General features: G+C 39.3%; 2 protein-coding genes across 4 annotated transcripts; both read right to left on the bottom strand.

The window, feature by feature from the left end:
* LOC139582606 (4-galactosyl-N-acetylglucosaminide 3-alpha-L-fucosyltransferase 9-like) lies at positions 1-25228 on the bottom strand. 2 transcript variants are annotated; one of them, XM_071412748.1, is made up of 2 exons: positions 25137-25228; positions 1-1323 (listed from the first exon to the last, which is right to left on the bottom strand). In XM_071412748.1, the coding sequence occupies exon 2, from the start codon at positions 1311-1313 to the stop codon at positions 210-212; it is 1104 nt and encodes a 367-aa protein (XP_071268849.1). In that variant the 5' UTR covers positions 1314-1323; positions 25137-25228; the 3' UTR covers positions 1-209. The 2 variants fall into 2 exon arrangements, with proteins under 2 accessions (XP_071268849.1, XP_071268848.1); XM_071412747.1 differs by lacking the exon at positions 25137-25228 and adding an exon at positions 2381-2633.
* LOC139582604 (4-galactosyl-N-acetylglucosaminide 3-alpha-L-fucosyltransferase 9-like) lies at positions 13983-25273 on the bottom strand. Of its 2 annotated transcripts, XM_071412745.1 has the most exons (3): positions 25137-25273; positions 17773-18849; positions 13983-17431 (listed from the first exon to the last, which is right to left on the bottom strand). In XM_071412745.1, exons 2-3 carry the CDS (start codon positions 18837-18839, stop codon positions 17272-17274), a joined length of 1227 nt encoding a protein of 408 aa, XP_071268846.1. In that variant the 5' UTR covers positions 18840-18849; positions 25137-25273; the 3' UTR covers positions 13983-17271. The 2 variants fall into 2 exon arrangements, with proteins under 2 accessions (XP_071268846.1, XP_071268847.1); XM_071412746.1 differs by having other exon boundaries at positions 17253-18849.
* Positions 25274-26399: the final 1126 nt, after the last annotated feature.

Raw genomic sequence — 26399 nt, forward strand, 5'->3', positions numbered from 1 at the left:
GACAAAGCATTGTTTCACTTTACTTAAAAAAAGACTAATGAACAGAAACAGGCAATAGGCTACAGCTGGCTTCACTGTTTCCCCGCCAAATAGACCTCCAATGAAACTCCATGTATCGCAATGAGGTTGAATGCACTTGGGTCTGTATAGCAGAGTAGTACATTCCACAAATACACCAGTGATGGTAAACGCTAATCAGAAGAGACTAATTAAACCAAATACCATTTGTAAAGATCGTGAACAACCCTGTACTCCTTATGTTTGCCTATATGGTCACAGGCATAACAAATAGATTGGATGAACTCTTGACTCAGTTGAATTAGATGTTGCTGAGCAAATAAGTTTCTACGCCACTGAAAGTAGCGCAGATATGCCTCCTCATCCTTGTCCAACTTCAGGAGGAATTCAGCCAGGGCTTTTGCATTGGGAAAGTCATTAACATGGATGAAGGAATCTCCCGGGACAAAGTCCTCATAGTTCTGTCTCGGTGGGCCCAATACTACTGGCACAGTTCCTGCTGCAAGTGGTCCGTTAAGCTTCTCAGTGATGTAGTCTCTGTGGACTGAGTTCTCAAAGGAGAGGTAGAACTTACAGCTGGAGAGTGTTGAGTAGTAGTCCTCATATCTCAAGAATCTTGCAAAGGCTTTTCCAAAGAGATCCACCTTAATATGTTTGACAAGTTCTCTGTAATAGTTATCCCTTACTGCTGTTCCAGTTGCAGGGTTATTGTTACTCACAATCCAGCAAACTAATTTATCCTTCTTGGGCAGCACAAAGTCCTCACCCTGGCCTTTCCTTGCAGTTAAGCGCCAACGTACAGGGATGTCTGCATCTTCCCTATAACTCAAGGTCAAGTTGAAAAGGTTCTCTAGACCAGGTATCCTAATTGTGTTTGTAGGTGATTCCACATGATACCAGATCCACTTCTGGAATGGTGGTCGAGATGATGGAGGCAAGTTGGATAAATCGTGGTTGATGGATTTGTGAAAGATGAGCACCCCGTCTGCCTTGTTGTACAGAGACCGGTCATCTGTCAGTTGGCAGCCATCAATGTTGAAGAAAGTGGTGCAATCGCTAAAATCAAACCTGCGGTTTTCAGGCCAGAACCACAACAGCATGATGGGCTTGTCTGGTTCTGGCTGCTTCTTAGACAAGGAACTGTTCTCAGGTGGCTTTGAGTAATGACGTGGCAAAGCAGGTTGGGGAGGGCAGATCTGAGATGGAGCTGATTGATAGTACATTACAAACAGCGTCAGAAATCCTCCAAGACCAAGGATCGAGAACGAGACAACACGTACAACTCCAGAAACCATTTTGGGCGTTCTGCAAAAAAAGAGTCAACTTTTTGAATGATTTTAAGTCAATTGAATCTTCCTGTACAAAAAACAGGTTGTTTTACCTCTTAACAGTATGTTGACTTCTTAACAGCTTGTTTTACTTACTAACAGATTGTTTTACTTCATAACTGCTTGTTTTACTTCTTAACAGCTTGTTTTGTGTACAGGAAGAAAGTATGAGAAAATAGCAAATGCAACAACTGCACAAAGTATATGTCAGCCCAGAACTGTAAACCAAATCCTGTTACAACAAAGGGGAACCGGACGATATAAGGCCAAGCAACATGATAAGAGATGTTCCCGTGTGGCTCAGTTGGTAGAGCATGGCGCTTGCAATGCCAGGGTTGTGGGTTCATTCCCCCGTGGGGGGACCAGGATGAATATGTATGAACTTTCCAATTTGTAGGTCGCTCTGGATAAGAGCGTCTGCTAAATGACTTAAATGTAAATGTAAAATGTCGGTTAACTTATTCATGAGGGACAAGTCTGCTTTTATCCATAAAATAGACTTTTATTTGTTAATTTGCTTTTACCCTGTAGCTGAAAGACAACTATCACGTCTCTCTCGTTCACGCCATACACACCCACCTCAGGTTTGTGTCTGTCAATTGTTCACTTTTAGTCTCAGTATAACACAAATATATGGACATTTTACAATGGTAGGTGAGGTGTATTTTAAACAAGTAACTTCAAATGTCTACCCTTTACTAATACAGTTCCAACCTGCTCTCCTGCTTTGTTATGCAATGTGATATGGTTTAGGTAGATGACAATCTCTTCTAAAATTGTTTCAAATGTATTTTTCATGTGTAAAAACACTTAATCAGACTTGACCTAAGGATTTGCCAATACAGTAAATACAGCATGTGTTTTCATTATTTCACTTGACCTTTCAAAATGTCCCTAAGGATCCTCTCCCTTCATATTTACAAGCAGATCTATAAAACTGAAAAACTATGTCCACTTAGCGTAGCATATTCTTAGATAAGTGAGGTCTGTATTTTAGTGAGGTCTATAATTAAAGAGAAAAGATCAAGACTCACCAGACGACAGGTTGTTCTTGTTACAGCTTGTTCAGAGGTGATCTGCTTTGTGATCGGTTTTGTAATTCAGAAGCAGAAACAGAAATGTTGAACTGTGTGATTCGTTTCTCAGTCACATACTCATCTGTTCAAGTACATAAACGTGAAACAGTGAGAAGCTGTATTGAATTATCTTCAAAATATACAGCTATTGTTTACATTTGAAAAGGAAGAACCATCAGATAGCGGCAGATAACATTCTCAATACGCTTCCGCTGGGAATTTCAGGAGTGGCTAAGCAGATTGTGGCACTTCCTCCTTCGCCACAGCCAATGGGCAGCAAGGCCAGAAATAAAGAAAAACGACCGTAAACTCTGCCAGAGAGAATTATTCTGGATCCATACTTAATTAACCCTACAGCGATTAGGACTTAATTAGGATTTTGATATGAGGGTCATGTTTTAAATTCCTATTGTCAGCATCTTAGCTTCAAACATAGCCCCCCTCCCAGGTATTAGGGTGTCCTGTATCCATGACGCCACTGGTGTGGCCTGATACTACCCGGACAGGTTACGATAACCTTTACCTTTATCTAGCTGTTTTCAGAAAGATCCTGGTTCTACATAGCTATCTATCATAGCGCACTGCGCTTTATTATGGGCGACAGTTTTGGTATTCATCATTGCATTATCTACCAGAAAGTTGGATGGCCCTCTGATGTCACGTACTTTAGGTTGATACATTGCCATGTTTTCATTTATAAATCATTTTACAAAAAGTCCCACTGTACCTAACATCATTACTAAACTTTAGACACACGAGTTACCAAACCCTGTCTCAGGCATGGCATACTCTGGAAAGGAATTTAGTCTCTACTGAGTTTGGTAAATCAGCATTTCGTTTTTGTTGCACCGTATTTGTGGAACAACCTTCAAAATGTTCTAAAATGTAATGTTCTGGCCCCGCTAGTGTAATTCAGAAAGCTGAATGAGGACCTTATTACCGATGAATGTGGGTGTTTTTTATGACCCTGTTTTTCTTTTTGCTTCAATTATACATTTATATTTTGATGTGTGTATTTTCTGTCATTTATGTAATTCAGGGCTCATCTGTAAAATAGACCTTGTTCTCAGTATGACTCCCTGATAAAATAAAGGTAAATAATAATAAAAATTATAAAAAACACAGGTATATACTGTATTATGTTGCAAATGTTTTCAATATCTTTATTTTTGTGTGCCGTTTTTCGGCTGTATTGCTCTGTTTCTGAGAGTATGGGTTCCATATGTAACAGTATAACTTTAAACCGTCCCCTCGCCCCGACACAGGCGCGAACCAGGGACCTTCTGCACACATCAACAACGGTCGCCCACGAAGCATCGTTACCCATCGCGCCACAAAGGCCGCGGCCCTTGCAGAGCAAGGGGAAACCCTACTTAAGTCTCAGAGCAAGTGACGTAACTGATTGAAATGCTAGTAGCACGTACCCGCTAACTAGCTAGCCATTTCACATCCGTTACACTCACCCCCCTTTCAACCTCCTCCTTTTCCGCAGCAACCAGTGATCCGGGTCAACAGCATCAATGTAACAGTATAACTTTAAACCGTCCCCTCGCCCAGACACGGGCGCGAACCAGGGACCTTCTGCACACATCAACAACGGTCGCCCACGAAGCATCGTTACCCATCGCTCCACAAAGGCCACGGCCCTTGCAGAGCAAGGGGAAACCCTACTTAAGTCTCAGAGCAAGTGACGTAACTGATTGAAATGCTAGTAGCGCGTACCCCCCAACTAGCTAGCCATTTCACATCCGTTACACATATACTAACACCTAAGTTTTTATTTGTACATGTGTTTTGTTCTAGTAGAAACACATCTATAATAGTTTATGTTCTATCTAGCATTTGTAGTTCTATTTGATATTATGACATCTTGTGGCCGTATCTGTCCCACTATTGTTTGTGGAGACATGTATTCTGAGAGGATCCCTGTGAACAGTAGATCTGTGCCAGAAAAGAGGGATAGACCAAAGTGTGATATATGGTTGGCTTCTTAGCAATGGTGATCAACTTTACCGCAGAGTCTCCGTAAGTCTCATAAAATAGATGTTGTGGTGGCAGCTGCAGAGAAGTACTTGGGGGTACGAGATTTGACTTCAGAAGATTTACAGGTTGTGTTGAGTGGTAGTGTCCCATCCTCTCGTGTCGTTGGCCTGGGGTAGGATCAGATATGGTTAAGGTAGTGGAATAAGGTGGTGCGTTTTAATGAGTGGATTCATCTATGCCGAAAGAATCCATTGAAGGGATGCCGTACGTTGATTTTGTCTTCTTTTAGAGACAGCTCGCTGAAGCATATCGACATTTAGTGTCCCAAAGGCTGCAGTAGAACCCAACTCCTTTTTGTCGGTGACTTTGAGATTGTCTGGGGAACAACGCAAATTAGCGATTTTCTGGGGAATGACTGCTGGCTGGTGGCAGAATATTGTAGGCCTTAGTAAATTCGGTCATATATGAAGAATATTATATAAATAAATTAAAATGTGCTGCATTCTTTACCTTTCTTTTAGACATAATACATTAAATGGGGTTAGGCGAATAACTTGAAACATGTCATCCATAAGCCTACTAATACATTCATTAAAAACACCCCTTTATGGGCCATCAGTGGGACATAAGTATTATTGAGTCTATGAGATGGTGCACTATTAACGGCTAATAGACCTACTTGTTCGATGTCCATTTGGTATCGAGCTATTTAGTTAGGCCTAGTAATAATGTCGACCATCATCAGTTTATCTAGGGGGAAAAAATCTGAATGACAGTCATGTGACAAACAGCTGTTGTGATAGGCCTATATCATGGATGCAAAAACAGCCAGTGCGGGAAAAAAAACATGTCGGAAGAATATCCAGAATATGTTGGTTTCTAGTGCTTTCCGCCAGTGAAGTTGTGATCCACGTTGGATCCAATCCAATACCCCTACATTTATGTTGAGTATCTGCTATTGTCTGCTTGATTTACAGCAGGGTTTAGAAGATTTAACAGAGAAAGCATCAGAGTATAGAAGATTTTACAGAGAAAGAGTAAAGGTAATGTTAGCATTTTTTTTTTTTACATTTCCAAATTAAACTGCCTCGTACTCAATTCTTGCTCGTACAATATGCATATTATTATTACTATTGGATAGAAAACAATCTCCAGTTTCTAAAACCGTTTGAATTATGTCTGTGGGTGAACCAGAACTCTTTCTACAGCGAAAATCATGACAGGACATGCGAAGCTCTGAAAAATAGTCTCTGATCTCGGATCAGTTTTAAGCTCTGTGTATGCCCTATGGATCGAAATGAACTGCACCCGCCTTCCCCTGGATGTCAGTAACCAATGAGAAGTGGAATGGCGTCTCTACGTGTTTCTCAGAGTTTATAAAACGCAATGGAGTGAGATGTCCCTTCTTTTGGACGCTCGCCAGGACGCAAGGGAGGACATCAGAATGGCATGCTCAAAAGCTCTCGTTATTGATCAAAGATATATCCGTCTGTGATTTAATTCGATATAGGTGTTAGAAACATCATAACGAAGTTATTTGAAACCGATTTATATCAGTTTATGCGAGTATATTGCTAATTTTCGGAATTTCCTTAGTATTGCGTTTGAGGATTTGGACATGTGTGTGCCGTGTAGCTATCGTTAGCTGCTAGTTCCGAAGTTGAAGAGGTCGTTTTACAACAAAGCAACGATTCTTTTGGACAAAGGACACATTGCCCAAGATACTGATGGAAGCTCGTCCAAAGATAAGAGTTATTTATGATTTTATTCCGTATTTATGTGGAAAAATGTAAACGCAGTTGTCGGACATTTTTTGCGGCACTAGTCTGGCTGTAACTCACAATGTATGTCTAGTAACGTTAATTTTAAAAATCTAAATCAGCGGTTGCATTAATAACCAATGCATCTTTCATTAGCTGTCCAACCTGTATTTTTTTAGTCAATCTAATCGATAAATAATCGTAAACATAGGTGCCTTTCCAAGATGGCGCCGGCCAGAATGCATGCCATGTTTTGACAGATTACATTGCATAACCACGATTTGTGATGCTAAATATGCACATTTTCGAACAAACTCTATATGCATTGTGTAATATGATGTTACAGGACTGTCATCTGAAGAATTCTGAGAAGGTTAGTGAAAAAATTAATATATTTTGGTGGCGATAACGTTATCGCCCCTTTTGCCTTGATTCAATGCGGGGGTGATGTTAGCTCATGTGGTATGCTAATATAACGATATATTGTGTTTTCGCTGTAAAACACTTAGAAAATCTGAAACATTGTCTGGATTCGCAAGATCTGTGTCTTTCAATTGCTGTAGGCTGTGTATTTTTCAGAAATGTTTTAGGATGAGTATTTTGGTAATTGACGTCGGTCTCTGTAATTATTCCGTCTGCTTCCAACGCTATTTCAGATTGCAGCTGCAATGTAGAACTGTGATTTATACCTGAAATATGCACATTTTTCAAAAAAAAACATATGCTATACCATAAATATGTTATCAGACTGTCATCTTATGAAGTTGTTTCTTGGTTAGTGGCTATATATATCTTTATTTAGTCGAATTAGTGATAGCTACTGATGGAGTAAAAAAATGGTGGAGTAAAAAAAGTGGTGTCTTTTGCTAACGTGGTTAGCTAATAGATTTACATATTGTGTCTTCCCTGTAAAACATTTTAAAAATCAGAAATGATGGCTGGATTCACAAGATCTGTGTCTTTCATCTGGTGTCTTGGACTTGTGATTTAATGATATTTAGATGCTTGTATTTACTTGTGACGCTATGCTAGGCTATGCTAGTCAGCTTTTTCACTGTGGGGGGTGCTCCCGGATCCGGGATGAGTACCAAGTAAAAGTTAATGGTTTCATATTTTTCTGTGCGTCTCATTGGACACCAAAAACTGTGCACAATTTTTGTTGGATAGCCTGGGCTGTTACGCTTACGCCCAACGGTATTTCACCTTCTATTATTCAGGACATTTAATGACACAAATTGTAGCCTAGTGGGCTTATATACACTAGTATGAGACACTTAAAAGACACACCCTATCCCCTCAGCCCTCAAATTAAGTGAACACTTCTGATGACATATCATGACGTCTGACGAGTATACACTTGCAGGGCAAGGGGCGAGGGAGGAAGGAATGATTTTTAAATGGACCACCCTTGGCCGGAAATTCGTCACTCGTTCATCCCGCTATGATTGTGTTTGCACCCACCGGTAGCTTGTAGGTGCTTTATATGGGCTACAGTTAATTATGAGTGCATGTCTACTTATTTTAAATACATAATTATTAATATACGCCTACTGTATGATAGCTAGAAAATGAATTAGCTAACTAACGTTAGCCTGCCTAGCTGGAACTTCTGAAGAAGGAAAATATTTTATTTCTACAATTTCCAAAAGATAACCAAACAAAAACATCATTACTTTTTATGAGACATGTTTGTACCGTCATGTGCATTAGTAGCACAATTTATAACTTATTTACATTCGTTTTTACTTATATGTTGACTTCTCCATTGATGTTGTTTTTGCGGACATTTCTTAGCGGATGTACAATCGTCGCGAATTGAATTATGGGGAGTTTCAGGCCCGGAGTGAACATATTTGTACACTCGCAAAGCCGACTAAAAACGAGGGCTGAAGGGCTTACGTTGCAAACTTCCCTTGCTTGGTTCATCATTTGGACCACCCTCCAAGATGGCGACAGGGATTCCCCCAAGGGCATAAAGTGAGGGTAAGTGGACAAGGGTGTGTTTTTTAAGTGTTTGGACAGCAGCCAATGATTTGGTGAATTTGAATGACGTTGTCACACCCTGATCTGTTTCGTGTGTCTTTGTGCTTGTCTCCACCCCCCTCCAGGTGTCGCCCATCTTCCCCATTATCCCCAGTGTATATATACCTGTGTTCTCTGTTTGTATGTTGCCAATTCGTCTTGTCAAGCCTAGCAGTGTGTTTTTCCGTGCTCCTGTTTTCCTAGTCTCTGTTTTCTTGCCCTCCCGGTTCCACTTGCCCTGACCATTCAGCCTGCCCATACCTCGAGCCTGCCTGCCCCCCTGTGCCTTTCGGACTCTAACCTGTTTATTGAACTTTTGCCTGTCCTCAACTTGCCTATTGCCTGTCCTCAACTTGCCTATTGCCTGCCCCTTGTATTTTAATAAATATCAGACTCAAACCATCTGCCTCCTGTGTCTGCATCTGGGTCTCTCCCTGTGTCGTTATAGATGTAAATAATTATGTTGTGAGGGCCCAGTACCAAATGGGCTCTATCCCTTTCATCATAGAGGCTATTGGTTCTTTTTGTCTCTAAAATTACAATGTTTCCATTTCTATTGTCATGTGACAGTCTTTATTTTATTGAAACATCCAAATATTGGCCTTTTGCCTGATCCAAATATTTTCATAAATTCGTTAGCCTAAACTACAAAATATAGGCCTTAAAATCTGCCCATATTAACACATTTATTTGAAACCAGGCTAAAGAACAGCTACATGATTACAAGACAGTTGCCTGCCCTGCGCACACTGTTGATAACCACGTTGGCAAATTTTGGCAATGAAGGCAGCACTTCTACTTACCCGGTGTTGGAAGAACTCAATTCCTCTCTTGAAGGTTTCAACATTGGCAACATTGGCAAGTAAAGTAGTGACTGCAGAGCCAAAGGAAGGGTGAGAGGGGAAATTACAATGTATTTTCATAAAGTAAACTATATTAGGCCTACACACAGTTTATTATTTTTTTTAAATAAACTGTGTGTTAGTTTAGATTGTTTTATTTCACATCCATTAGTAGAGACTAAAATGACTTTAAACTTTTTCCCCCAGCTTTCAATATGTATTTTATTTTCTAACGCATTTAATGTCTGGATTTCACTGTTTTGCACTGTTTTTGTCCAGTCTCACACCCAGACTTTTAACATTCTGCTATGTATTACACTCAGTGGTGATCTTAGCATGTAAATCTTGGTGGGGCAAAAAAAAAAGTTTTCTGCATGCCAGCAAAGCCACAACTCTTAACAATACATTAATTTCACTATAATGGTGACAAACGGTGCCCACAAACTGTTAGGGCCTACATACAGCTGTTGTGTAATGTTTATCTCCAATGGCTGATGAGCACTGATAAGTTTTATCAATAATTTATCTTTATATGGTGAATACAGACTGTATCACAACCGGCCGTGATAGGGAGTCCCATAGGGACTCGTCCGGGTTTGGCCGGTGTAGGCCGTAATTACAAATAAGAATTTGTTCGTAACTGACTTGCCTAGTTAAATAAAGGATAAATAAAAAAATATCAATCATAGCTACTGTAGATATAACTTGAATGGACATCATTTTATCTGTGGCCAATGACCTTGAGCCTTTTTGGTTGGGCACTTCTAATGTAAGAGTATGGCAGCACCCAAGAGGCTTGAATTTTTGAGCTCTACCCATAGATTTTGCGGCGACGTAGTGTCCCCATGAATGACAGAACACTGAGCCAATCCCAGCTCAACTAGAGAGCATTACCAACCCCTACGCTCCATTTTTTTTTGCTGGCTGCCCCACCACCACAGAAAGCACTGAGCTATACTGAAACACTTGCATTTTGGAGCTGCCTTACTCAAGAAAGCAAAAAAGAGACCATGTTTGTATGCAGCTTTATTAAATCAATTATTTATTTATTTTACATTGTTTGCTAACTGATATGTGACACGTATTAATGCCACAAAGAGGGCCTTGGGAAAATTGCAGTTGCCTCAGAACAGGGCAGCACAGCTGGCCCTTAAAAGTACATGGAGAGCTAACATTAATGACATGCATGTCAATCTCTCATGGCTCAAAGTGGAAGAGAGATTGACTTCATCATTACTTGTTTTTGTAAGAGGTGTTGATAAGCTGAAGGTACCGAGCTGTCTGTTTAAAATACTTTTACACAGCTCGGACACCCATGTTTAACCCACAAGACATGCCACCAGAGGTCTCTTCACAGTCCCCAAGTCCAGAACAGACTATGGGAGGCGCAAAGTACTACCTAGAACCATGATTACATGGAACTCTATTCCAAATCAGATAATGGGCCTGAGGGCACACACTTAGTGTGTTGTGAATTCTGTAATGAATGTATTGTAATGTTTTTAAAATGGTATAACTGCCTTAACTTTGCCGGACCCCAGGAAGAGTAGCTGCTGCCTTGGCAGCAGGTAATGGGGATCCATAATAAATACAAATACAAATGCCGAAATAATAATGTTTTAGCTAAACAGGTTGGGCTCAAAACAGGTGTAATAATCAGTTACACGTCGCCACTGATTACACTTACAAAAGTCTTGATAACAAGAAAATATTTAATGTACCTGTTTTTAAAAAAAATCAAATAAATGGAAACTATATACATATTAGATGGGCATAAGCCATGTTACTTTTTGTACACAAAATACAGTCATCTCTAAGTATTGTGTCATTACCACCACGACAAGCTAATTACATGATAATAAAGTTTTTTCACAAAGTTGTGTACTTGGTTACCATGGATATGAATAGTGACAGTGGAGCACATGGATGTCATGGAGGGAGATTAACATTTTTATGCTGGGAAATTATTGAAAAATAAAAGGTAAATATGACTTGAGAAAATAATATTTTTATTGTACGTCATTAGCAAATAGGCTATAATTTCATAAAATCATGGTTGATTTTTGAAATTATATTTTAATTACACTACCGGTCAAACGTTTTAAAACACCTACTCATTCCAGGGTTTTTCTTAATTTTTTTACAATTTTCTACATTGTAGAATAATAGTGAAGACATCAATACTATGAAATAACACATATGGAATTATGTAGTAACCAAAAAAGTGTTAAACAAATCAAAATATATTTTATATTTGAGATTCTTCAAAAAGCCACCCTTTGCCTTGATGACAGCTTTGCACACTCTTGGCATTCTCTCAACCAGCTTCACCTTGAATGCTTTTCCAACAGTCTTGAAGGAGTTCCCACATATGCTGAGCACTTGTTGGCTGCTTTTCCTTCACTCTGCGGTCCGACTCATCCCAAACCATCTCAATTTGGTTGAGGTCGGGAGATTGTGGAGGCCAGGTCATCTGATATATAGCACTCTATCACTCTCCTTCTTGGTCAAATAGCCCTTACACAGCCTGGAGGTGTGTTGGGTCATTGTCCTGTTGAAAAACAAATTATAGTCCCACTAAGCCCAAACCAGGGTGGATGGTGTATCACTGCAGAATGCTGTGGTAGCCATGCTGGTTAAGTGTGCCTGGAATTCTAAATAAATCACAGACAGTGTCACCAGCAAAGCACCTCCACACCATAACACCTCCTCCATGCTTTACGGTGGGAAATACACATGCGGAGATCATCCGTTAACTCTGGGTCTTCCATTCCTGTAGCGGTCCTCATGAGAGCCAGTTTCATCATAGCACTTGATGGTTTTTGCGACTGCACTTGAAGAAACCTTCTTGAAATTTGAAGAAAGTTCTTGACATTTTCCGGATTGACTGAAATTCATGTGTTAAAGTAATGATGGACTATTGTTTGTCTTTGCTTATTTGAGCTGTTCTTGCCACAATACGGACTTGGTCTATTACCAGATAGGGCATATAAAACGGCATATGAATGATGCTTGATGGCGCAGTCTAGGAGGAAATTTGCTCTCTCGTTAAGCAATAGAGAGCATTAACTTCTACTTGGTACTCATCCCGGATCCGGTAGCACCCTCATCAGTAAAAAAGCTGACTAGCATAGCCTAGCATAGCGCCACAAGTAAATACTAGCATCTAAATATCATGAAATCACAAGTCCAAGACACCAGATGAAAGATACACATCTTGTGAATCCAGCCATCATTTCTGATTTTTAAAATGTTTTACAGGGAAGACACAATATGTATTTCTATTAGCTAACCACGATAGCAAAAGACTCAACTTTTTTCCCCCACCATTTTCTTACTGCATAGGTAGCTATCACAAATTCGACCAAATAAAGATATAAATAGTCACTAACCAAGAAACAACTTCATCAGATGACAGTCTGATAACATATTTGTATGGCATATGTTTTGTTCGAAAAATGTGCATATTTCAGGTATAAATCATAGTTTGACATTGCAGCCACCATCACAAAATCTCACCAAAGCGGCTAGAATAACTACAGAGACCAACGTGAATTACCTAAATACTCATCATAAAACATTTATGAAAAATACACAGCGTACAGCAAATGAAAGACCAACATCTTGTGAATCCAGCCAATATTTCAGATTTTTTAAGTGTTTTACAGCGAAAACACAATATAGCATTATATTAGCTTACTACAATAGCCAACCACACCGCAGCATTGATTCATGCACGTTAGCGATTGCGAATAAACCAGCAAAAGATATTAATTTTTTCACTAACCTTCTCAAAACTTCATCAGATGACAGTCCTATAACATCATATTATACAATACATATATTGTTTGTTCGAAAATGTGCATATTTAGCGGCACAAATCGTGGTTATACAATGAGAATAGTGGCCAAAATGCAAACAAAATGTCGGGAGAAATCTTGGGAGAGGCACCTAATCTAATCAATAACTAATCATAAACTTGACTAAAAAATACAGGTTGGACAGCAAATGAAAGATACATTAGTTCTTAATGCAACCGCTGTGTTAGATTTTTAAAATGAACGTTACTACGACATACAGCGTGCGGTAAAGCGAGACCGCACCGAAAATAATGGCGGAATAATAATTTCACTTTTTCGACAGAAATTACGAATTAACATCATAAATAGTTCTTACTTTTTGATGAGCTTCCATCAGAATCTTGTAAAAGTTGTCCTTTGTCCAGAAGAATCGTTGCTCGGTTGTAGAATGTCGTCTTCAACTGTGTAATTAGCAGCAAACGTTAGCCATGTGGCGAATAAGTGGCCAACCCTCCATAACGCAGAAGAAAGAAAATACCAAAAATCGCAATATACTGATATAACTCGGTTTAAAATAACTACATTATGATGTTTTTAACACCTATTTCGAATAAAATCAAAGCCGGATATATCTAAAGCCTATAACGAGAGCTTTTCAGAATGCAATCCTGAGGTCTGTCTTGCGTCATGGCGAACGTTGAAAAGAATGCACACCCGGTTCCAAGAGGTTTTATATGGCCTCAGATCTACCTAGCAACTCCATTCCAATTCTCACTGCTTACTGACATCTAGGGGAAGGCGCATGCAGTGCATGTCGACCCATAGAATACATGATAATTTATAAACTGACCCTGGAACAGAGACCCCGATTTGAGATTTTTCAGTTCCTGACAGGAAGTTTGCTTCAAAATGAGTTCTGTTTTACTCACAGATATAATTCAAACGGTTTTAGAAACTAGAGAGTGTTTTCTATCCAATAGTAATAATAATATGCATATTGTACGAGCAAGAATTGAGTACGAGGCAGTTTAATTTGGGAACAAATTTTTACAAAGTCGAAATGGCGCCCCCATATTGAGAAAAGGTTTTAAGGGCAAAATCTTGAGTGAGCACACACCTGTCTCATGAGTATGAATCAATAAACTGCAGCCAGTGAACAAAGATTTGTTTAATGTCAATCAGTGGTTCCAACCATGTTTTTTTATATGATATGTCATTTCCAGCACACTCGGTCATTACCCTAACGCTAAGTCATTATCATCACGGTACATATTTTTGAGGGAAAAGGTGTATTAAATTACAATTGATATTGATGATTTTTCCCATATGTGAACCTTATATGCATGTTCTTAAGATAATTCCTAAAATAATGTAATTTGATGTGGTAAATACATGTTTCTGAGTAGCATCAAGGCATGTATGGACATTTAGACATGACAATGAAGAATACATGTTATTAAGAAAACTTCCAAAAAGTAAAAAAACATACTGAAAAAAAATGAATAATGTTATATAAAATGCCTACGTCACAATTTTTGTAATAGTCTTTTCAACTAAAATATCACATTTTATGACATGGTGGTAATGACATTTCCCCCTAAAGAAAATTATATTGTTAAATAGTATGGTCTCACACATTATTAGATCTTGATTCCAGACAGAGTGAAGAAAATATTCAGATAGATATTAAGCAGTTTCAAGAGGTTTCATTTTCAAAAACAATTAACATCCAAAAGTGCCCGTATTTCTAAATAAATCATATATAACGTTTTGCAACAAAAGAAACATGATTATTTGTCTCTTTGAAATTAAACCATCAAGTAGATTTTAAACAAATATATGTCTGTCATTGAACAACCCCATGCCATGATTAGACAGTGAAAAATAACACCAATCTCTTTCATAATTTCTTTGAACAATACAAGATAATTCACCAACATTTCTGAAAATGGATATATAGGGTTTTGGAATGAAACTATTGCATATTCATATTGTATGCTGCTTCTGTTTGTACCGGTGTTGTTAAATGCACAGGTAGCATGCACATTTATACACTCCTTTCTTAATGGTATTACTGCTCTTGTGCTATCATATGTACAGTGTATTCATTACCTCTATCCCCTGTTTCAAAACCACTACCATTTCATTCCTGTGTGTGTCCTTAAAGTATCCTTGCATGAAACACCCCAAGAATATTTGAGATAAAGAACCTTGTCAGTGTGTTGGCCTGGGATCTAGAAACCTGATCTTGACAGCTATTTGCATGACCAGTTTTGCAGCTCCAGGCAAGAACACATTCTTGGCCAGGTGTGGAGATCACATGACCAGTTTCACACTGTTTACTTCAGCTGTGGGACAAGTCGAGGAGAATGAATACTTTCACAATGCAATGTATGTATTGATGGTAAAACAATGTGTAGACTATGAGTGCCGTTTTTAAATGTATGTAGTTCTGTCCTTGAACTGACCTTGTCTATTAATGTTCTGTCATGTTTCATGTTTTGTGTGGACCCCAGGAAGAGTAGCTGCTGCTTTCGCAACAGCCAATGGGAATCCTAATAAAATACAAAATAAAATAAATAATAATTCCTCTCTCCACGCGCCATATGCTGAAGCTGCATATTGTACCCTCCACATAGAGAGAGGGTGGACAATCAACAAGCAGCTGTCTCGACTTCAAGGAGCCATGGAAGTGATCAGAAAAGGGAATATTCACGCGGTCGCACATTTCATATAACGATATACAGCCTCATTTTACTCATTTTAGGTCTATCATTTTTTTTTTACTAATATCGATATACAGTCGATTTTCCATATGGGGAACTCATTACTAATTAGCATACAATATAATATAGACAAGGAACTCTTTGTTTAAATGTCGAATGAGGTCAGGAATGTTATTTGTAAACTTTGGCATTTTCACTGAACTATGAAGAGCAGGATTAGCAAACAAATCCACAATGCTTACAGGTTCTACTCACTGGGCACACCACGTCATTTCAACGTGGATAATTGGGTAATATTTGGTTGAGAGTGATGTTGATCAATGAGATTACAAGCTTTATTCACCAACTCAAAAAGACAGCCAAAAGTTAGTTAAATGTCTAATGTGTTATTACTGTGCTTTCAACCATCTAATAGCACATCCAAATTCCAATGGAAAAACAATGTCAGATTTTTTGGTTTAGTTTTCATCTAAATGTCTATCACTGTGCTTTCAACCATTTAAAAGTTTAAATGGAAAAACAATGCCAGATAATGTGTTTATTTATAAAACAGATGAATGCGTTATTACTTTATAATGTATAGTTCCCGGAAACCTCAATGTGGCCATGGATGTCTTCCTCATTGTAAGGTTGAATGTTACATTAGTTTGTAAGACAGCCTTAACTTTAGGCTATTTACTGGATTACAAAAGTAATATAGAATTGTGTTTACTTGACAACGTAACCAAAAATCAACATTTAAAGGAGATGTACAGTATCTACTGCTTGGATAGTTCCATCTGGCTTAATCCCATCCTTTAACTTTTATTTTGGGTTCAATTGGAGACGTTAATAATAGACTATTTATGTATTTCAAAAATGATATTGAATTGTGATTGGTTGTCAATGCAACCAAATATAAACAATTGAAGAAGTAAATCAAGTTAAATAATAAACGAATCTAATCAAACTTGAAATAAAGTTTGATTTGATTAATCCCTATTCTTTCATTTTTGGTTGGGATGGAGTCGTGAATCCAACATATCAATTGTTAATTTGTCGACATTTAAAGCCAGACTAAATCCGTGGCACAGATGCAACTATACAAGCAGAATATAAACTCCTTTAAATGGTAATATTTGGTGCAAAACCCTTGATTCCTGATTCATCAGACACCTCCCTTCTCTAATTTCTCTCTTGCGCATTCTCCCTGCCGCTCTCTCAAACCTACACACATTATGCAGTTGAAGAGGAAGAGATGTGCCAATCTCACCCATCTCTAACCATGTTTGTTGCAGGAATGATTTGACACACGTATAACTTCTGAGAAATATAATATTTTACTGTCTCTTCACACATACCTCAATGTTTTCATTTGTGGGTTTATAAACAAAATTATTTGGTGAATTTCAATCATGTAAATAATGATATTGATAATGGTTAGAGAGCAGTAACCGATGGACTCCATCGCTTTCATAAATTGTCTATAAAATCACAATGTTTCCATTTCTATTGTCATGTGACTATATATTTTTAATTGAAACATAAAAATGTCGGCCTTTTGCCAGGTCCGAATATTTTCGTAGGAACTGTTTATTTTCATACATTCGTTAGCCTATAATACAACATAGAAGCCTTCCAATCTGCCCTTCTAAACGAATTTATTTTAGACCAAAGCCTAAGTAACAGCTACAATATTTCATGAAAAGCAACAAATAGACAAAGCATTGTTTCACTTTACTTAAAAAAAGACAAATGAACAGAAACAGGCAATAGGCTACAGCTGGCTTCACTGTTTCCCCGCCAAATAGACCTCCAATGAAACTCCATGTATCGCAATGAGGTTGAATGCACTTGGGTCTGTATAGCAGAGTAGTACATTCCACAAATGTATATCCTAAAAAAAAAACGATGTTATGATGTTAATCAGTGGCCTACCGCAGTTTCGCAAAAATATGTGAAGATTTATAAGTAATCTCACGCTAGAGAATTTTACATTTTCAGAGAGAATTGTACATTTTATCAAGCACATTTTGTGCTATTCTACACACTTTGCCATAAGGATGTGCGAAAACTTTGCAGTTTTACAGCGAATTTCCTGTAATTCTAAACATTTTTAGTCATGGTTTATGACCTGTTCATATTCTATCTGGGGGGGGGGGGTACACCAGTGATGGTAAACGCTAATCAGAAGAGACTAATTAAACCAAATACCATTTGTAAAGATCAGGAACAAACCTGTACTCCTTATGTTTGCCTATATGGTCACAGGCATAACAAATAGATTGGATGAACTCTTGACTCAGTTGAATTAGATGTTGCTGAGCAAATAAGTTTCTACGCCACTGAAAGTAGCGCAGATATGCCTCCTCATCCTTGTCCAACTTCAGGAGGAATTCAGCCAGGGCTTTTGCATTGGGAAAGTCATTAACATGGATGAAGGAATCTCCCGGGACAAAGTCCTCATAGTTCTGTCTCGGTGGGCCCAATACTACTGGCACAGTTCCTGCTGCAAGTGGTCCGTTAAGCTTCTCAGTGATGTAGTCTCTGTGGACTGAGTTCTCAAAGGAGAGGTAGAACTTACAGCTGGAGAGTGTTGAGTAGTAGTCCTCATATCTCAAGAATCTTGCAAAGGCTTTTCCAAAGAGATCCACCTTAATATGTTTGACAAGTTCTCTGTAATAGTTATCCCTTACTGCTGTTCCAGTTGCAGGGTTATTGTTACTCACAATCCAGCAAACTAATTTATCCTTCTTGGGCAGCACAAAGTCCTCACCCTGGCCTTTCCTTGCAGTTAAGCGCCAACGTACAGGGATGTCTGCATCTTCCCTATAACTCAAGGTCAAGTTGAAAAGGTTCTCTAGACCAGGTATCCTAATTGTGTTTGTAGGTGATTCCACATGATACCAGATCCACTTCTGGAATGGTGGTCGAGGTGATGGAGGCAAGTTGGATAAATCGTGGTTGATGGATTTGTGAAAGATGAGCACCCCGTCTGCCTTGTTGTACAGAGACCGGTCATCTGTCAGTTGGCAGCCATCAATGTTGAAGAAAGTGTTGCAATCGCTAAAATCAAACCTGCGGTTTTCAGGCCAGAACCACAACAGCATGATGGGCTTGTCTGGTTCTGGCTGTTTCTTAGACAAGGAACTGTTCTCAGGTGGCTTTGAGTAATGACGTGGCAATGCAGGTTGGGGAGGGCAGATCTGAGATGGAGCTGATTGATAGTACATTACAAACAGCGTCAGAAATCCTCCTAGACCAAGGATCGAGAACGAGACAACACGTACAACTCCAGAAACCATTTTGGGTGTTCTGCAAAAAAAGAGTCAACTTTTTGAATGGTTTTAAGTCAATTGAATCTTCCTGTGCACAAAACAGGTTGTTTTACCTCTTAACAGTATGTTTGACTTCTTAACAGCTTGTTTTACTTACTAACAGATTGTTTAACTTCATAACTGCTTGTTTTACTTCTTAACAGCTTGTTTTGTGTACAGGAAGAAAGTATGAGAAAATAGCAAATGCAACAACTGCACAAAGTATATGTCAGCCCAGAACTGTAAACCAAATCCTGTTACAACAAAGGGGAACCGGACGATATAAGGCTAAGCAACATGATAAGAGATGTCGGTTAACTTATTCATGAGGGACAAATCTGTTTTTATCCATAAAATAGACTTTTATTTGTTAATTTGCTTTTACCCTGTAGCTGAAAGACAACTATCACGTCTATCTCGTTCGTGCCATACCAGCCCAGTCTCACATTCAATTCGCGCATATATGTACAAAATGTATTTCAGCAGATTTCGTGCGTTTTTGTGCATTTTTGGGGTGGTTCAATTCGTTTGAAAATACACGAATTTCTGTGCTACTTAATTCGTGCGAAAATACACGAATTTCTGTGCTACTTAATTCGTGCGAAAAGACACGAATTTAACCAGTAGGCGACACACAAGCTGTTGCAACAACCATAGACACGATCGCCTGTATTTATTTATTTTACGTTATGAATATATAGATATTTTGTCTTTTTTTAACCATTTAACCATAAGAGGTTATATATATATTGTCTTTATTTATTCCCTATTAAAACATTGTGGTTTTATGCCTATATGTACTGTTTTCGATTTTTCTGAACAGACTTTTCAGGATAGAATGAATGTAAGCAATGCATGATGGTTAATGGTGTTTTATTCGGTTGTAGTTCCATGTATTTCTTAAAAAATAAACGTGTAAACAATTTTTATTGAACAGAATGTAACTGAAAATACAATGTCAGCCTTGCCATTGTCCATCAATAACAAAACATTTTTTTTTCGTATAACATTTGGGGAAACGTATTTTGTTGGCCAACCAAAATTACCAAAACGTTAACCCGTAATAAGGCTAGGGTGGCTGAGTGTAAATACATGGCTCTGAGTGTAAGCACCTTTTCACTAGAAACGTTCTTGTGTTCAAATTACCGTCAGTGCGAAATAGCTAGAAAGCTTTCGTATTTCCACTTGGCTGCACCTACGGTTACGATAACGATAAATCAAGTGCAATACCTGCGTCGACCTGTGTCGAGCAGCAAAACACCGGAAAGCTTCTAGCCTACCGGAAAGTTACAAGAAGAACAAGAATAGTTACCTCATCCGGTCATGTGACACTCTGGATGCCCCCTAAAGGCAATTTCAACCGTTTTGAAAAATGACGCCTGGTAACCCCAAAAAAATACCAGGTGCATGAAAAGTTTGGACTTAGAATATTTTTTGAAAACCTCCATCAATCACTCAGGCCATTGACTCGAGAAGAAAAAACATAAAATATTTTCCAGAAGAAAAAACAGAATATTTTTTGAAAACCTCCATAAATCACTCAGGCCAGCACCCATTGATTTGGGGCGGTAGTATAGCGCTCCCAGAGCGGGTATGGAAGTGTGGATCCCCCCTAAAAGCATTTAAGGCTCTGTGTGTCTTTAAGCACCATAGTTTTTCACTCCATCCTTGCTGTGTGTGTGTGTGTGTGTGTGTGTGTGTGTGTGTGTGTGTGTGTGTGTGTGTGTGTGTGTGTGTGTGTGTGTGTGTGTGTGTGTGTGTGTGTGTGTGTGTGTGTGTGTGTGTGTGTGTGTGTGTGTGTGTGTGAGAGCTTTTCTTTGACATCTGTTTAGCGAAATTACTGATTTACAGTTCATGAGGGTTGACCGATTCACACATTTAAAGTTTTGGAAAGATCTGACTTTTTTAAACCTTCGAAACAGCACCTATGACCCCATTTTAAGGCACTTCCGGTTGGCACAGGAAGCTATAAGTAAATACATATCCTGATCGGGGTATGCTTTTACAGAATCCTGAGTTTTAAGTCTATACGTTAAGAACTGACTGATTTACACAGGGTTGAATGCACTATATATCACAAACTGCAGGTTGGGTATGGCAAAACACTTTTAGGGTGATTTTATCACTTCCGGTTGCTCCAGGAAGCTTAGAATCAACACAGGTAGACCTCATAGTGGCTTGATGGATTGTCATTGAAGACAGGTTCATAAGATATTCATAACCCACATAGGCTTCAGGTTGAATTTAGGGGTGCAGGCAATGTGTTCCTATGGGGTGAGATGTCATTGTAAACTGTTTGATGTAAACACCTTCTTTTAACTGTTAAGGGTTAATGCCACACGGTCAATGTTAGGCTTGCACAGAGACCTTAGGAACGTTCCTGAGGTCAAATTGTGCTTCTAAACCTTAACAGTTCTCTCTCTGTCTCCCAAAAGCAAAAGACTTGAAAATGTAGGCAAGGGCACTTCTTGTCACTGTCGCTGCGCTCAGACCGAGCAAGCTACGGTCAAGGGGGCATCTCGTTGAACTCGGCACGGCTATGGTGATGTCATTTTTAGTGGTGATTTCGAATGCTATTTTGGTGGTTTTTCACTGTTGAAACATATTGCAAATGCACAAAAGTCAACTAGCAAGTCAGTGTCCATCAGCCAATTAGATTCAGACACCAAACTGATACCATCTGACTCCAAACTCACTTTTTCCAACTCGTTTAGAAGCCAACTATCACATATTTCAGAGCAGGCCCAAAATTCACAGCGCCTTCCATTTAAACCATAATAAAACAAATAATACGTAGTTATGTTCTAGCTGCGGGTCCAGTTTTCACATTATGTTTAGCCCTATGTGAGGCGACCTCGAATCCCAAGTTTCGGCTCGATAGGTCATTCGGTGCCCGAGCAAAACCTTAATTGGTGCTGAAATTCCACTTTTTTCCATGCCTTGCTACGGGGCCCTTGAATGAGCTATCGGACAGAAATGTCGGGGTCCGTCTCTATGGGCCGAGCCGGTTTCAATGCACCTAGTCTTGCAACTCTGGGACTTTTCTAAATGTCACCATTTTGTAATGCTCAAAATGAATTGAAGTCAATGCAAATGCACCGAGGCTTTTTATCGGTCCGAGAACCTTCTAGAGCCACATAACTCACCGTGCTTAATCGACCTGAGCTCTAGAACAGGTTTGTAAAGTTTCAGAACTCTAGGTCTGACGGTTCTTTAAAAGTTCAAACAAAAGTAACTATTGCATGCACTGTCTGCCTCTAAGCCCCTCAGTGTGTCACTCCATCCTTTCTGTGTGGGTGTGTAAATTTTTCCTTGAAATCTGATGGGATGAATGACTGATTTACAGTTCATGAGGGTTGCCTATTCACATATATTAAGTTTTGGAAAGATTTGACTTTTTTAACCCTTCGAAACAGCCCTTTTGACACCAATTATGGCACTTCCGGTTGGCACAGGAAGCTGAAAGTAAACACATATCCTCATTGGAGTGAGCTTTTACAGAATCCTGAGTTAAGTCTATACGTTAAGAACTCACTGATTTACATAGGGTTGAATGCACTATTTCTCTCAAACTGCAGGTTGGGTATGGCAAACACTTTTAGGGTGATTTAACCACTTCCGGTTGCTCCAGGAAGCTTAGAATCGACACAGGTAGACCTCATAGTGGCTTGATGGATTGTCATCGAAGACAGGTCCATAAGGCATTATTAACCCACATAGGCTTCAGGTTGAATTTAGGGGAGCAGGCAATGTATTCCTATGGGGAGACATGTCATTGTAAACTGTTTGATGTAAACACCTTCTTTTAACTATTAAGGGTTAATGCCACACGGTCAATGTTAGGCTTGCACAGATCGGGAGGACCTTAGGAACGTTCCTGAGGTCAAATTGTGCTTCTAACCTTAACGGTTCTCTCTCTGTCTCCCAAAAGCAAAAAAATATGAAATTGAGGTCAAAGGGTCATTTGGGTCCTTCTTCTTGTCCCTGTCGCTGCACTCAGACCGAGCTAGCTACGGTCAAGCGGGGCATCTCGTTGAACTCGGCACGGCCTGGAGATAATGGCAATGCCATTGCAGGCTTTGTGTGTCTTTAAGCACCGTACTTTTTCACTCCATCCTTTTATCCCCTTTTCTTCGTGGTATCCAATCGCTAGTAATTACTATCTTGTCTCATCGCTACAACTCCCGTATGGGCTCAGGAGAGACGAAGGTCGAAAGCCACGCGTCCTCCGAAGCACAACCCAACCAAGCCGCACTGCTTCTTAACACAGCGCGCCTCCAACCCGGAAGCCAGCCGCACCAATGTGTCGGAGGAAACACCGTGCACATGGCCCCCTTGGCTAGCGCGCACTGCCCCCGGCCCGCCACAGGAGTCGCTGGAGCGCGATGAGACAAGGATATCCCTACCGGCCAAACCCTCCCTAACCCGGACGACGCTAGGCCAACGGACCTCCCGGTCGCGGCCGGCTGCGGCAGAGCCTGGGCGCGAACCCAGAGACTCTGGTGGCGCAGCTAGCACTGCGATGCAGTGGCAGAGCTTCGAGACCCACTTAAAAAATGTTCGTCTGAACACACTGCAACTGGATCTGTAACTTTTTTTTTTTAACTCCTTTTTATGAACATGACCAATTTGTCAATGTACGATTTCTCTTAAATTACGATAGATAAATGGCTGGTTCTTTTTTTCCTGACACCGTATGCTTATGTACTTTGACGTGAAGCGGTCAAATTAGCACCCTACTTTACGTTTTTGACCTTTAATCCCAGAAAAATGGCCATAACTCAAAAAGCGTTGAGGCCTCGACGCCATCTTGTTCGGGGCCAACTGTCCATTACGTCTTCAAAATATTTTCCGTTTAGGAGAAAAGGCCACATGCATTTGCAATGTGCTTGTGCATTTGCAATATTATTTATTTTCCCTCTGGTGGGAATTTCCTAGACTGCGGAAAAATGACCAAAATGTGTTATTTTTATAAAACGGAAACCGAACGCCCGAGAGATTTAGTTTGATGACTTCCTGAAAGATCTCTCCCCCGCTCACGGCCCGACGCCGTCCGCGAATTTTAGAAACGTTGCAGGACGTCTAGTAAGGGACCTTACATTTGCAATGTGGCGTTTCTCACTAACCATATGGCGAGTGCTAAAATGTTCCCTTAAGGTATGGAAAGGCCTTGGAAAGGCCATAAGTGTAAGCCAACATAATTCATTATTTTACATTAACATGTAATACATGCATTATGAAGAAAATTGTGTAATTTAGGCTCCACGAAATATGAAATGGGTTATGAAGAAAATCGTGTATGGTTGCCTACATGACAAAAAGGCGTTCTGATTACAAGTGCACCAGTATCCAAAGTATTAAGCGAAATCAAGCACAGAAAACAGCATTGGCATTAATAAAACAATATTTCCCACGAATTAAGTCGCAGGTAAATGTGCGTCTTTTCTCAAAAATTCTGTTCAGCAAGTCTAAAACAGTACATATAGGCATACAACGACACATTTTAAAACATGGTTAAACAAAGACAACATTTCTGTATATTCATGACGTTGAATTAGCCATTAAGAAGAACAAAAATGAAATACAAATTATCGCGACTACATGGTTGTTGCAACGGCTTGTGTGTCACCTACTGGTTAAATTTGTGTCTTTTCGCACGAATTAAGTAGCACAGAAATTCGTGTATTTTCAAACGAATTGAACCACCCCAAAACACCCCAAAAATGCACAAAAACGCACGAAATCTGCTGAAATACATTTTGTACATATATGCGCGAATTGAATGTGAGACTGTGTTGGCCATACACACCCACCTCAGAGTTGTGTCTGTCAATAGTTCACTTTTAGTCTCAGTATAACACAATTTCATGGACATTTTACAATGGTAGGTGAGGTGTATTTTAAACAAGTAACTTCAAATCTCTACCCTTTACTAATACAGTTCCAACCTGCTCTCCTGCTTTGTTCTGCAATGTGATATGGTTTAGGTAGATGACAATCTCTTCTAAAAGAGATGTATTTTATTTATTTTTTCAAATGTATTTTTCATGCGTAAAAACACTTAATCAGACTTGACCTAAGGATTTGCCAATACAGTAAATACAGCATGTGTTTTCATTATTTCACTTGACCTTTCAAAATGGCCCTAAGGATCCTCTCCCTTCATATTTACAAGCAGATCTATAAAACTGAAAAACTATGTCCACTTAGCGTAGCATATTCTTAGATAAGTGAGGTCTGTATTTTAGTGAGGTCTATAATTAAAGAGAAAAGATCAAGACTCACCAGACGACAGGTTGTTCTTGTTACAGCTTGTTCAGAGGTGTTCGGTGATCTGCTTTGTGATCGGTTTTGTAATTCCTACACACACCCAGTCAGAAATGTTGAACTGTGTGATTCGTTTCTCAGTCACATACTCATCTGTTCAAGTACATAAAAGTGAAACAGTGAGAAGCTGTATTGAATTATCTTCAAAATATACAGCTATTGTTTACATTTGAAAGGGAAGAACCATCCGATAGCGGCAGAAAACATTCTCAATACGCTTCCGCGGGGAATTTCAGGAGTGGCTAAGCAGATTGTGGCACTTCCTCCTTCGCCACAGCCAATGGGCAGCAAGGCCAGAAATGGAGAAAAACGACCGTAAACTCTGCCAGAAAGAATTATTCTGGATCCATACTTAATGAACAATACAGCGATTAGGACTTAATTAGGATGTTGATATGAGGGTCATGTTTTAAATTCCTATTGTCAGCATCTTAGCTTCAAACATAGCCCCCCTCCCAGGTATTAGGGTGTCCTGTATCCATGACGCCACTGGTGTGGCCTGATACTACCCGGACAGGTTACGATAACCTTTACCTTTATCTAGCTGTTTTCAGAAAGATCCTGGTTCTACATAGCTATCTATCAAAGTGCACTGCGCTTTATTATGGGCGACAGTTTTGGTATTCATCATTGCATTATCTACCAGAAAGTTGGATGGCCCTCTGATGTCACGTACTGTAGGTTGATACATTGCTATGTTTTCATTTATAAATCATTTTTACAAAAACTCCCACTGTACCTAACATCATTACTAAACTTTAGACACACGAGTTACCAAACCCTGTCTCAGGCATGGCATACTCTGGAAAGGAATTTAGTCTCTACTGAGTTTGGTAAATCAGCATTTAGTTTTCTTGCACCGTATTTGTGGAACAACCTTCAAAATGTTCTAAAATGTAATGTTCTGGCCCCGCTAGTGTAATTCAGAAAGCTGAATGAGGACCTTATTACCGATGAATGTGGGTGTTTTTTATGACCCTGTTTTTCTTTTTGCTTGCATTATACATTTATATTTTGATGTGTGTATTTTCTGTAATTTATGTAATTCAGGGCTCATCTGTAAAATATACCTTGTTCTCAGTTTGACTCCCTGATAAAATAAAGGTAAATAATAATAATAAACATATGTATATATAGTGTTGTAAATGTTTTCATTTTCTTTCTTTTTTTGTGCCGCTTTTCGGATGTATTGCTCTGTTTCTGATAGTATGGGTTCCATAT

The sequence above is a fragment of the Salvelinus alpinus genome, chromosome 8, assembly GCF_045679555.1.
Source record: "Salvelinus alpinus chromosome 8, SLU_Salpinus.1, whole genome shotgun sequence".
Taxonomy (NCBI): domain Eukaryota; kingdom Metazoa; phylum Chordata; class Actinopteri; order Salmoniformes; family Salmonidae; genus Salvelinus; species Salvelinus alpinus.

Bases quoted from the DNA above. Each gene is read 5' to 3' on its own strand.
- LOC139582604 (XM_071412745.1), bottom strand. From the start codon at position 18,839: ATGGTTTCTGGAGTTGTACGTGTTGTCTCGTTCTCGATCCTTGGTCTA. The intron at 17,432-17,772 runs GTTTGTTCCTGA...TTTTTTTTTTAG, and splicing joins GGCAAACATAAGGAGTACAG to GATATACATTTGTGGAATGT.
- LOC139582606 (XM_071412748.1), bottom strand. From the start codon at position 1,313: ATGGTTTCTGGAGTTGTACGTGTTGTCTCGTTCTCGATCCTTGGTCTT.